This window comes from Xenopus laevis, chromosome 3L (genome assembly GCF_017654675.1).
Source record: "Xenopus laevis strain J_2021 chromosome 3L, Xenopus_laevis_v10.1, whole genome shotgun sequence".
In the NCBI taxonomy this organism is placed as follows: Eukaryota; Metazoa; Chordata; class Amphibia; order Anura; family Pipidae; genus Xenopus; species Xenopus laevis.
The window spans coordinates 9,098,505-9,111,725 of record NC_054375.1 but is presented as its reverse complement, the minus strand read 5'-3'; the positions used below and the strand labels follow the sequence as shown (position 1 = coordinate 9,111,725).

General features: G+C 42.1%; 1 protein-coding gene and 1 long non-coding RNA gene across 2 annotated transcripts; one reads left to right on the top strand and one right to left on the bottom strand.

Moving 5' to 3' along the window:
• Positions 1 to 2,934: 2,934 nt before the first annotated feature.
• On the top strand, positions 2,935 to 4,258 carry LOC121401064. The gene is made up of 2 exons (XR_005966093.1): positions 2,935 to 3,079; positions 3,991 to 4,258. It is a non-coding gene; the product is annotated as an uncharacterized LOC121401064 (long non-coding RNA).
• Positions 4,259 to 6,592: 2,334 nt separating this feature from the next.
• Positions 6,593 to 8,756, bottom strand: LOC121401000 (lysine-specific demethylase 7A-like). Its single transcript, XM_041585400.1, has 4 exons — positions 8,587 to 8,756; positions 8,184 to 8,263; positions 7,277 to 7,544; positions 6,593 to 7,143 (listed from the first exon to the last, which is right to left on the bottom strand). The coding sequence occupies exons 1-4, from the start codon at positions 8,753 to 8,755 to the stop codon at positions 7,049 to 7,051; spliced, it is 612 nt and encodes a 203-aa protein (XP_041441334.1). The 5' UTR covers position 8,756; the 3' UTR covers positions 6,593 to 7,048.
• Positions 8,757 to 13,221: the final 4,465 nt, after the last annotated feature.

The window sequence follows — 13,221 nt, the reverse complement described above, 5'->3', positions numbered from 1 at the left end:
CCACTTTTTGGGAGTCCCCAAAATGCTGGACAGAACTCTTCAGAGTTGACCCCATGACTTAAGTGACCAAGTTTGGTGAAGTGTAACTCTTAATGTTGTACGAGTGGCAAAAGTTTCAAATTGCTACAATGGAAAGTCAGGGAAAGGGGCTGGGGGGCCGCACAGGGCCAGCGGAGGTGGATTGCTTAACAGAGCACCAAGCACCTATTTCGGGTATTGAGCCCAACAAAGTGTGGGCAAGTCTTCATCATTTGTACTCCTAAAACTCTTGGGAGCAGTAGCGTTTAGAAATTGCTAAATTTCATTTGGCTCTTTGGTAGCCTATGTATTGTTGCATATATATTATTTGATAATAATGGAGTCTATAGAGTGTCCTCCTATTCCAAGCCTTTCTGGATATCGGCTTTCGATAATGGATCCCATACCTGTACTATTCTTTTCCAATATCTGTCTCAGCATGACACCTATTTCCTTTATGGCAGCTTCCATCCTGACCTAGTTCACAATTGATCCATAAATCATTCATACAATGTATTGTTGCACATTTAGTTTGTCACAATAGGAAAGCATGCATTTGTTTGTACTTTCTCTTACGGTGCTGTTTATAGCATATTGTTTCATTGTGAGTGAGCACGGCTTTTACAAGATAGACAATTTAGGTTCTACAGACACTTGAAAAGAGATTTTGATCAATGTACCTTCATCTTGGGAGGGTCATAGTGCCTGGATTCCTTTGGAATTTGCAATCTTTCTTTACCTCAATTCAAGGTTCTGACACAATAGCAGATCTCTTTGTCGTTAAACTGACGCTCTTGCAAGCTCACTTTGCAGGCTCTGTTTGGGAGAGCTGGTAAAAAGTTCAAGCTTTCTGCAGAATCTGTAGCAGACAATTCTTACAACCCCTATTGGTCATTTCTGCCCCACCTGCCCTCAATACCATAGTTGCCCTAATTTTTCTTTTGTTCTTACCTCTTAGTGAAGAAACACCTTTCGTTATTCTTGAGCCAGCCCAACTGTTCAAGAGTCCCTAACATACCTTAGAAGCTGACTGAGCCAGTCATTCCAGTTCAAAGGAAGTGAGTTTGATTGACAGCTGTTCAGTCAGCTGCAGACTTTATGACATCATAGTCACCTACCAGTCCCTATACATCCTAAAGCTGATTGAAGGCCAGTCATTCCAGTACAACGCAAGTGAGTTTGATTGACAAGCTGTTCAGCTCAGCTGGCAGCACTTTATGAATCATAGTCACCTACAGTGACTAGGACATTGTAGGTCTTTATTATAGAAGCAATTTTTGTGAACTGCATTAGAGCCCGAATTGCTCAGCCCTTTACACGTTAGATACAGTTGTAATCTAGTAAGATATTAGGTCTCTTGGAATTAGCAGCTTAAGGGCTCTTCTCCAATTCCTGCCTGAATCACAAATGGAGCGGGGATGTGGGGATTTCACATTGCAAGTCAACTCGCCTGCCCTTACCTTGTTCCATGTAAAAATGAGATTCTGGAACTTAACAGTATCATTTAGATTGGTTGGTACTGATCCAAAAAAAAAAAAAAAAAAAAAAAAAAAAAAAAAAATAAAAAAAAAAAAAAAAAAAAAAAAAAAAAAAAAAAAAAATAAAAAAAAAAAAAAAAAAAAAAAAAAAAAAAAAAAAAAAAAAAAAAAAAAAAAAGAAAAAAAAAAAAAAAAAAACAACAGCCATTATCCTTGCGTGATTTCAATAAGAGCTGGAATTATGAATAGGGGAGGTTTCTTGAACAGAAAAAAGGAGTAATAAAAAGTTATCAATTAACAATAAAATGTGGTAGCCTTCACAGGCATGTGTATATTAGGAAGGGTTTCATAACCCCCATTCAAAAGCAAGAAGAAGAGGAGTCAGAAGAACAGACAAATAGTTTAAAAAAAGGTCAATTGCAAAATTGCTTAGCAATTGTTAACTACTACAAGTATGGATCTTTATTGAAAGCTCAGAATTAAGGAAGGCCGTCTCCTATAGAAAAGGTCAGACTGGGGCCGGGCGTGTGTGCACTTGCCCCCAGCCACGTCACGCGCGACCCTGCCCATAGACTTCATTTTATCCAAATAATCAATTTTTAAAATGATTTCCTTTTTGTCTGTAGTAATAATAAAACAGTAACTTGTACTTGAGCCAAACTAAGATGAAAGCTAAACCAGCCTATTGGTTTTATTTAATGTTTACATGGATTTTCTGGTAGACTTAAGGCATGAAGATCCAAATTACAGAAAGATCAGTAATCTGGAAAACCAGACTTTGTTGTATTTATGCGCCATAAGCTCACAATATTACAGCGGTGGCACTCTAACATGACACTTGATTACTCTTTTCAAAAGAGTTACAACAATGTATATATGGAATGATAAAATGGAACAGTAAACCAACAGGAAGAGGAGTGGGTAGTAAAGTAAAAGAGACACAGTACAAGCAGGAGAAGAGTGTGATAGAATAGAAACTAAAGGGGCAGAATGGGTAGTGGAGATATAGTGGCAGAATAAGGAATGAAAAAGGGGAAGCAGGATTGGAAGAGAAGCTAAACTGTAAAAAGGGAAGAAAATAGAAGTATTGGAAAATAGGTAGAATGGCCTTCATTCTTTCTCTCTTGTTCTTATTGTGGGAGCTGTTACTGAGTCTTTAATGAAATGCTTGGAGGGCAGGACGGTGCCATAAAATGTAAAAAGGAGTGTAATTTTGTTATTTTAGGAGTGTTTTTGTGGTGTTTTGCAGAGTGACACAGTTACAATGCACAGTGGTCCCTACAGTCATATGTGGGTAATCTGGGCTAAAGGGAATGCCAAAGGGAAGTTACATAAAACTATTTTTCATTTTGTTCTTACCTCTTAGTGAAGAAAACACCTTCAGTTATTCTGAGCCAGCCCAACTGTCAAAGGGTCCCTAACATCCTAGAAGGCTGACTGAAGCCAGTTCATTCCAGTCAACAGGAAGTGAGTTTGATTGACAGCTGTTCAGTCAGCTGGCAGCACTTTATGACATCATAGTCACCTACAGTCCCTAACATCCTAGAAGCTGACTGAAGCCAGTTCATTCCAGTCAACAGCAAGTGAGTTTTGATTGACAGCTGTTCAGTCAGCTGGCAGCACTTTATGACATCATAGTCACCTACAGTGACTAGGACATTGTAGTCTTTATATAGGAAGCAATTTTTGTGAAATGGCATAGAGCCCAGAATGCTCAGCACCTACACTTAGATACAGTTGTAACTAGTAGATAATTAGGGTCTCTTGGAAATTGCAGCTTAAGGGCTCTTCCTCCAATTCCTGCCTGAATCACAAAATGGAGGGGGATGTGGGGGATTTCAATTGGCAAGTCAATCCCTCCCTTACTTTGTTCCATGTAAAAATGAGAGATTCTGGAACTTAACAGTATTCATTTAGATTGGTTGGACTTTAGCAAGAGAGAAATATGAATAAAGCAGCGCCCAGATAACAGAAGCGCTTGCCATTTTGAGTAACATGTCCAACCCCAATGATCTTTTGTTTTATCTGGACAGCGTCTGGCTCTTGCAGGTACGGGGACAAAGGTTCTCCTTCCTAAAAACACAACACAAAATTGGCATTATTGTATTAACTCATTTGCTATTCTCACTATTCGCACTGTGGTTCCTGACTACACAGACCAGCTCTGCTCCATTTCCCCATAATGCTTTGCACACTGCTGTCAATCTTCTTATCCCAAGGCATTGTGGGAAGTACAACCTTGCACAAGGAGCTCTATAACCAAGTTTTATACAGGTCATGGGCCTCGAGCACCGTCACATTTTAAAGCAGGGGGTACATTACTTTTATAAAAAAACAGGGTGTGGGCATAGCAGGAATTCAGTTTTAATTTCTGTTTGTTCAGGGGGTACAGAAAGATTTAGGGTTGACAGCGAGAACGATTTGCTTAGACTGCCCGGGCACTTTGGCCTCTCACTCTGCTGATTGGTGCTTTGCTTTTATTCCCAATATCCAGAGGGTCGGACTGTGAAGCTGCAGCTGCTGATGGAAGTGATACCCCAGGAGATTCCCAGAGAGTCTGTTACCCTTGTCTCTTTAAATGACTACAATCCCTGCCATAAAGCAAGGCAGGACTGCTGCTCTTTTGCCAGACAGGAAGTAGAGACAGTCACATGATGATCCCCTCAATCCTATTTTACACAATATTTCCCATCAGTTTGCGCAGAGCTGTACTCACTTAGCATTGTATTAAAGGGGCATTCGATTACGGATCTTCAGAAGAATGGAAGGCGTGTGCTGATCCTAATTTGGCCACTGGGGGGCACAGTTTCATGGGATTGTATAGACAAGATTTCATTTAAGCTCAGTAGAAGGGCAGTAAGTTTTATCCTGTGCTTATAGGTAAAGGGCAAGTTAATCCCTTCAAAGAGTTTGATCAGAAAAAATAGCATTTAAATCCCACATGTATTTAGAACAAAAAGGTGAAAAAGAGAGAATACATTTGATAGCACTTTTAGTACAGTTCTGTTGACCCAGGGGCCCGACGAGGGCCAAACCCCCACATACAAAGGAGTGAAATGATGAAAAGATCTTGTTCCAGAAGCTTCTGTACAATCTCCATATTTACACTTTACACAAAATCATAGAAAGTGGGGGAGCGCAAGTAGTAGGGGCGCCGCCTGGTCAGTAAAAATGCTGCTTAAAGTCAATGTTATTAAAAATGCAGAAAAAATATATATAATTATATATAATTCTAGCAAAGGTGGGCACCGCTATGTTCAAGTGAAGTCCCATTTAGTTACCATCCCCTGCCTGTCACTCAACAGGATCCGTATAAATAACAGTCAAACTCCACTCTGATTGGCTGTTTCCATAGCCCTGGGAAGATACTCATGCTGTGATTGGCTAATATTCCAGCTAGCGGTTTCCTCTAGCCTTTTAGAATATTCTGATTGGCTGCCCAGTATGCAGTTATAGGCTGGGAATTTTATTATCTAGTCCAAGCCCAGAGTTCAACGATGACCCACTGGAGGTTTAGCCCGGGGAGAGAGGGGTACGGCTTTGGCCTATAGTGAATCTTTATCGTGTTCTGCCTCCTAGTGGTGAAACCAACACCCCACAAAGCCTATGCCCAAAAAAGGAGAAGTCAGTCAGGTTTGGGCCTTGCTCCTTATAGAAAAGGGCCAATATCTGTGCCGGGAAACAACCAATTGAATGTCCACACTTTTAATTAAAGTAGGCTCTGCATGCATAATACTCTCTCAAAAGCAGAATAACACTGCAGTTCTGTGGCAGCATATTAAGTACAATAGTGCACCTGTATAAACAACCCATCCCAAACCATGGTACACGGATTCAACCAATCCCCCCCACCCCCGACCATACATAAGCACTATTTATCAGTTCACATTAATTAATCCCAGCCACAGCCAATCAGGAGCTGGTGTTGGGTTGTCGGGGTACTTTTGTAGTTTGTACATCCGAATATTTTATTCACGTCGCTCTGTCCTGAACAAGTACAAAAAGCTACAAAAGGTGAAGGATTCCTAGTGCACAACAGGAGCGAACACACAAATTGCATAAGTTCATTGATCTGAGGTAACAGCCTTGAAGCTTAATTTCCAGTTAAGCATTAAAATAAAATAAAAAAATCTCCCTGTGCCGCCATAAAAACGGGTGCAAGGGGTTCCCCCGAAGTGGGAGTCATTTGTATCCTAGAAATGCAGAATTTAAGGTCCCAGCCTGGAAAAGATTTGGTGAAACACGTGCCCTGCGCTAAATACTGATGCATAAAAGGGGGTTATAAATTATAATATTTAAAGGAGAACTAAAGCTAAAAAAGAGCATTGCTAGAAATGCTGTATTTTATATACTGTACTATAACAAATATCGAATATGTGAATCAAGAAGCACAATAAACACTAATTAGCAGGTATTCTGCCCTTTGCTTCTTGATTCACATATTCTATATTTGAATCTATTTTGTGGTTGCCAGTGACGGAGCACCAACGTGAATCAAGGATATACAACTACGCTTGGCTTGTTGTGTATGCTTCTAAATGCTCCCAATTAATTACCCTGAGATCCTCGTTAGTTGGTATAAAAAGAAAAAAAAAGGCTGCTGCGTCTTTAAAGCTTTTTTACAAAAAGAAAAAAAATATACATTTATATAAATGAAGCCTTTAAAGTCGTTAGTGTATCGTTGTTTCTTCTCTTTGGAGACGAGTTTTAGAATCGCAAATTGTGTTCAACTTCCCTTTGTTTCATAGCACCAACACAAATCATAGAACCTGCAATGCTCCCCAAAAAAAACACAAATCCTTATTTATGGCAAATGGTAATAATAGAAACCCATGGCAATATGGCGTAGCCCTTGCGTCTTTCAGGAAGATCTACGTGGCGTCTGTTAAGGCCCGCCCTCCCCTATAATAAACCAGAATACAGTGTTGACCAACACCCGGCTGCCACCGCGCCGACAGCTTATCAAGAATCAAATTAAATCAGCACAAAAAAACAAAAACCCATCAACGATAGCAAAAATAAAATATGGATTTTGTATTAATTTAAAAATAATTACAAAAAAACACATTAAATCCCTGTTTAAGACTACAACCTGAATTAAAAAGTTAAATGGTACCCCCCCTCTTTCTTCACGTCTGTGGTTTTGCCTCACACCACGCAAATAAGATATTAAAACCTCCAAACAAAATAAAATAAAAACTTTCACATTGCTTAAAATCTAAAAAAACAAAAACAAACAAAAAATGTTTATATAAATATTTTAAAAAAAAAATCTGACTAATAAATTATTGAAGACCATAGTCCTCCCCTGCCCCTGCTGATGGAGCCATCGGAGTCAATGGGGCGCCCCTCTCCCCGAAAACCAGAAACCTGAATCCAGAGTCCTTATTGCTGAGTGGGCATGGCACAGTGTAAGAGCGGACATCTTTGTTCTTGCGGCGATACTTAATGGGGTGAGTGTTTCAGTTCAGCGGAGTCGGGCGACGGGAAGAAGCTCCAGGCCTCGGGTCGCCCCAATACTGTTATGCGCGGGAATATGCGGGGGCTGGGTGTTAGACAAAGAAGCGGGCGTGGCCATTGCGGTTGAGCTTCAAGATTTTGCCGAGGCGTTGCTTCGCCCTCGCCATGCCCTTCTTTGGCCGTTTGCCTATGGCGGGTAAAAAGAGGAAAATTCGATTTTATACATAATAACAATAATAATTATATAATAGTTATAACAATAATAATAATATAACTGTACTGTATATATATATGGCAGCACCCCAGCCACACCCACATACCTTTAGTTGCCTGGTTGCTGATAGGAGGAGGGTTGGAGGCGGGTCTCTTTGTGGGGTGCAAGGGCAGGGTCGTCGAGGGGTCCCCGTAGATCATCGTAGGACTGAGGCTGCCGTTGCTCAGGTGACATTCGCCGGAACTCGCGCTCAACTCGTATTTATCCGCGGAGTCCCAACAGCCGATCTCTAAGTAGCGCTGGTCCTTCGGCGACTTCTCGTAGTCCTCGTGCGCAAGTTCTCTCCGCAAAGATTTCGGAAGGTTTTGTGAATCCTGAAACAGAATGATTTATATTATATATAATGTAGCTCCTCCCTCTCCACATATAGACTGGGAACTCACTGTGGCCTACTGTATCCCCCACCCCTCTCCCACCTGAACTCAAACTACCTACCCCCACATACCATGGGGGGCTTCTTAATGTTAAAGGAGAAGGAAAGCTACGGAGGCATTTTGTTGCCAATAGATTAGCCACAATAGTGCAAGCTGAATGCTATATTTATTCTGCAGAATGCTTTACCATACCTGAGTAACAGCTCTAGAAACTCTCTGTTTGTTTAGGATAGCAGCTGCCATATTAGCTTGTTGTGACATCACTTCCTGCCTGAGTCTCTCCCTGCTCACTCATATCTCTGGGCTCAGATTACAGGCAGGAAGGGGAGGAGGGAGATAGGAGCAAACTGAGCATGCTCAAGCCCTAGCCCTGGAGGTTTAAGCTGAAAACAGGAAGTCTGATACAGAAGCCCATGAGTACACAATAGAAGGAAAGAAATGTGGTGTTTCTTTTGACAGAGGACTCAGAGCAGCATTACTTTGAGAGTTTACTGGTGTATTTATATAGACCTTTCTGATAAAACTTACTTGGTTTTAGCCTTTCCTTCTCCTTTAAGCTGTACAGATCAATTCACTCACCTGAGGGCTTGTTCTGCAGGAAGCATCTGGTTGCCGCATCCAGTCCAGAGGGGACAGTTCTTTGTCTTTCACGTGGGGACCTGATAAAGTCAACACCGTTAACCGGCTATTCTTCATCGAAAATGACTTTAGTATGTTATACAATGGCCAAAGCAAAGCAACTTCTCAATTGGTAGTCATTATTTAAGTGTTATAGATATAGACTCTTTCCAGCTTTCAAATAGGGGTCACTGACCCCCATCTGAAAAACAAATGCTCCATAAGGCAAAACAGTTTTATTGTTATTGCTACTTTTAAGTACTCGTCTTTCTATTCAGGCCTCTCCTATTCATATTCCAGTCTCTTATTCAAATTGATGCATGGTTACTAGGGCAATTTAGACCCTAGCAACCAGAATTCTTACCACTTGCTGCTTTCGGGCTGTGGGAATCCAGATGCTCCTCACTGTTTCCCTGGGAGACGTTGATGTGCAGTTGGGGGTAACCCCCCCTAGTCTTGCAGTCTGTGCTCTTTGCGGTGGGGTAGTGCAATGCAGACATGGAGAGCATTCCTTGTACAGCTTCTTGCTCCATGCTGGTTCGAGGTAGGACATTCACTAATAAAGGAGAGAGACCAATTAACAACTAAGGTACGACTACAACTCCCAGCAGTTCACACCAAAGAGAAGATTTCTTACCTTTTCTGGGGAGAATCGTCATCAGACCATTGGAAATTAGGATCACAGGGCAATCTTCTCCCACTGTGTTCCTCTTTAAGGTTACGAATGGGTTCCTGTTGCTCCTCATCATCATCATCATCATCACCTGAGCTTTCCGATTCCTTGGAGAAGTGTTTCTGCTGGATCAGACAGGAGAAATTCTTTATTAAAGGACCAGTAATTCATTAGTATTTCATTAGTATTCGCATGCCAGTGACTCACATCCCGTACTTATACAGTCATATGAAAAAGTTTGGGAACCCCTCTTAATTCTTCTGAGTTTTCTTTCTCATTAGCTGAGCAACTTTCTATTAATATATAACATGCCGTATTGAAACAGTAGTATTTCAGCAGTGACAAGGTTTATTGGATTAACAGAAAATATGCAATATGCATCTTAACAAAATTAGACAGGTGCATAAATTTGGGCACCCCAACAGAGATATTACATCAATACTTAGTTACAAATGTAACAGCCTCTAGACGCCTCCTATAGCCTTTGATGAGTGTCTGGATTCTGGATGTGGCTATTTTTGACCATTCGTCCATACAAAATCTCTCCAATTCAGTTAAATTTGATGGCTGCCGAGCATGGACAGTCTGTTACAAATCATCCCATAGATTTTCCATGATATTCAAGTCGGGGGACTCCAGAATATTGTACTTGTCCCTCTGCATAAATGTCTTTGTAGATTTCCAAGTGTGTTTAGGGTCATTGTCTTGTTGGAATATCCAACCCCTGCAGCGTAACTTCAACTTTGTGACTGATGCTTGAACATTATCCTGAAGAATTTGTTGATATTGGGTTGAATTCATCCCACCCTGGACTTTAACAAGGGCCCCAGTAGTCCCTGAACTAGCCACACAGCCCCACAGCATGATGGGACCTCCACCAAATGTGACAGTCGGTAGCAGGTGTTTTTATTGGAATGCGGTGTTCTTCTTCCCCCATGCAAAGCGATTTTTGTTATGACCAAATAACTACATTTTTGTCTCATCAGTCCAAAGTACTTTGTTCCAAAATGACTGTGGCTTGTCTAAATGAGCTTTTGCATACAACAAGCGACTGTGTTTGTGTTAGTGTGAGTGCAGAAAGGGCTTCTCTCTCATCCCCCTGCCATACACATGTTCTTTGTGCAAATTGTGCTGAATTGTAGAATGATGTACAGATACACCTGCATCTGCAGCAAGATGTTCTTGCAGGTCTTTGGAGGTGATCTTTGGGTTGTCTGTAACCATTCTCACAATCCTCTGCATATGTCGCTCCTGTATTTTTCTTGGCCGGCCAGACCTGGGTTTTACAGAAACTGTGCCTGTGGCCTTCCACTTCCTGATTACATTCCTTACAGTTGAAACTGACAGTTTAAACCTCTGAGATAGCTTTTTGTAGCCTTCTGCTAAACCATGATACTGAACAATCTTTGTTTTCAGATCTTTTGAGAGTTGCTTTGAGGATCCCATGCTGTCACTCTTTAGATGAGAGTCAAACAGAAGCACAACTTGCAGTTGGTCACCTTAAATACCTTTTCTCATGATTGGACACACCTGCCTATGAAGTTCAAGGCTTAACGAGGTAATCCAACCAATTTGGCGTTGTCCCCTACTAAGGGCACAGACCCACGCTCAGATTCGGGGAGATTAGTCGCCCAGCTGCTAATCTCCCCGAACTGCCTCCCACCGGCTAGAATCTCAATCGCTGACGGGATGGCACTCGGAGTGCTTCGTTTTCTGAAGTCGTCCGAAGTTTCCTCATGAGGCGACTTCGGAAAAACGATTTAGATTCTAGCCGGTGGGAGGCAGTTCGGGAGATTAGTCGCACGAAGAAGAGGCGATTTGTCGCCGGGCGACTAATCTTCCCGAATCTGAGCATGTCTCTGCCCTAAACGGACATGTTGGGGAACTTAGGGGTAAACCCAATATCCCATTTCCTTTTCCCAATAACCCCCCTCCATACCTGGTTAGTGCAATTGTCTTCGGATCCCTCGGAATCAGAAATATCGGAATATTCGGAGGATCCGTTCCTGAGCTCCGACTTGACACTTTCAAAGAACACTGGGGAGGGAAAGATGGAAAAGATCAGTAAATAAAGCAAAGAGAATAAACAACACCTCGCCCCCTGGAGGGTTTTACTTACTGTTAAGTGGTTTCTGTGTTTCCGCTTTATCCTCCATCCCCGACGTGGAGCACGGCTTCTCCTGCTTAATATCCTTCCTCCACCTCGTCCGGTCGTCCTCATCTTCGCTGTCCGCCGTGTAGAGGCTCCGTTAAGTAAACGTCTGCCTTTCAGCTCTGCTTAAAAAACATCAATGTTCAATAAAGGAAAACTGCATTTTTTTATCATTTAAAGGGACAGTGACACTGTTCCACATTATCAGGAATGCGCCGATATCCTTTTAATAATTCCAGCTGCTTCCCTGCAGACCTCTGTGCCCCCATCTCCCCGTAGACCTCTGTGCCCCCCATCTGCCCGCAGACCCCTTAAATCCCCCATTCGAATGTAAATTTGAATGTGAGATGTATCACACCTCGACCATGGAAACAGTCCTAATTCAAATATTAGAATATAACCTGCCGAGTTCATTTACAAGTCAATGGCCGAGATTTGTTGAGCCATTTGGAGATGTTAATAGCCTTTCTGACGTTCAAGGTTTTTATTCGGTAGAAAAACTTGATTCGTACAAATCGAATACGCATCCAATACGATTACAATTTTTCAGTCTGAATAATAAAATTCGCACTTTGGGCTTGAGGCCTGCGTACGTGACCCGGGCCTGATCCAACGTGCGCCGATTGGCTGGCACATCTGCCGGTAACAAAAAGCACCAAACACTATTGGCACTTTGAAGTCATATGTTTAGTGGTGAGGGATTGATGACATCACAGTCTCCATCAAACCGTCCCACCGCTGGAGGGGAAGAGAGTGCAACATGGGTTACTTGTGCAAGTCCCACAACCACCACACTGAGTCGGTTGTCGTTCAAAGGTGAAGTCCGCCCAAATGGTGACAGAAAGCGTGATTTTGTCTAATGAAAGGAAACGTCATTGCGAGCAAGACTCTGCACTGCTGGTACCGACTACATATGCCATCGAAACAGTGTCGCGGTATTCAGTTCCCTGTCCAGCTAAGACTTGGCTTGAGGGGGAGATGACGACTGCTAAATTGTTGATGGTACATGTAGTCAGGAGCAGCAGTGCAGGGAATAGGGACAGACAATTAATATATTTAATGTATAATAATTAGGGATACACCGAATCCAGGATTTGATTCAGGATTCGGCCTTTTCCAGCAGGATCCTGATTCGGCCGAATCCTTGTGTGTGGCCAAACCGAATCCGAATCTGCATATGTAAATTAGGTGTGGGACGGGAAATTGTGTGACTTATTGTCTCGAAACAAGGAAGTAAAACATTATTTTTCCACTTATGCAAATTAGGATTCGGATTTGGTTCGGTATTTGTCCAAATCTTTCCCAAAGGATTCGGCCGAATCCCAAATAGTGAATTCGGTGCATCCCTAATAAAAATGAGTTGCTCACTGTGACGCTTCCTTTAATTATGCAAAATGCCGTTTTTTTTGTTATTATTTGGGTGGAATCCCCTGAAGCTGCGGTTTTTCGGCCGAATAAGAACACAAACCTCTTCCCACGGGGACATTCAAGCCTTTTCAGGACCTCCCGCTTATGATGCTCCAGGATGTCGAGGTTGGAGGGGGTTTTGGTGGAATGGTCTCGAAGTCGCCGCACTTTCCGCCCGGGATGATGCGAGGGATTCTCGTCCGAGGGCCTGGAGATCGGACAGTGGCCATGAATTCCCTGAGATTTGACCGGCTTGTTCCCTTCCTCCTGTGGGAGAAAAGTATTTAGTGGATCTTGTAGTATGACATTCCTCACGACTTGTCCCCACTGCCCTTTCGTAGGCCAATTTAACATCAGTGACGGAATACCCCCGTTCAACGAAACGGTCCCATAATGACATGGCCTGGGTATTAAAAGAATCCCAGGTGGTACATAGTCTACGTAGCCTCAGAAATTGACTAACCGGAACACTCTTTCAAGTACTAGTCGGATGACAACTGAGTGTTACGAGTTATTGGTTTCCGAAATAAATCTGTGATAATGTTTACACCATCGACTGTGAACCTGATATCCAAAAAAGAAATTTCATGTCTATTGATTTCACTAGTGAATGAAATACCCCAATTGGTATCATTAAGATAGTTAATAAAGGATTTGATGGAGGATTGATCGCCATTCCAAATCAAAATCAAGTCATCAATATAACGATAATAACAAATTATACACGAACGAAAAGGGTTGGAGTCTCTGTATACAAATAGTCTTTC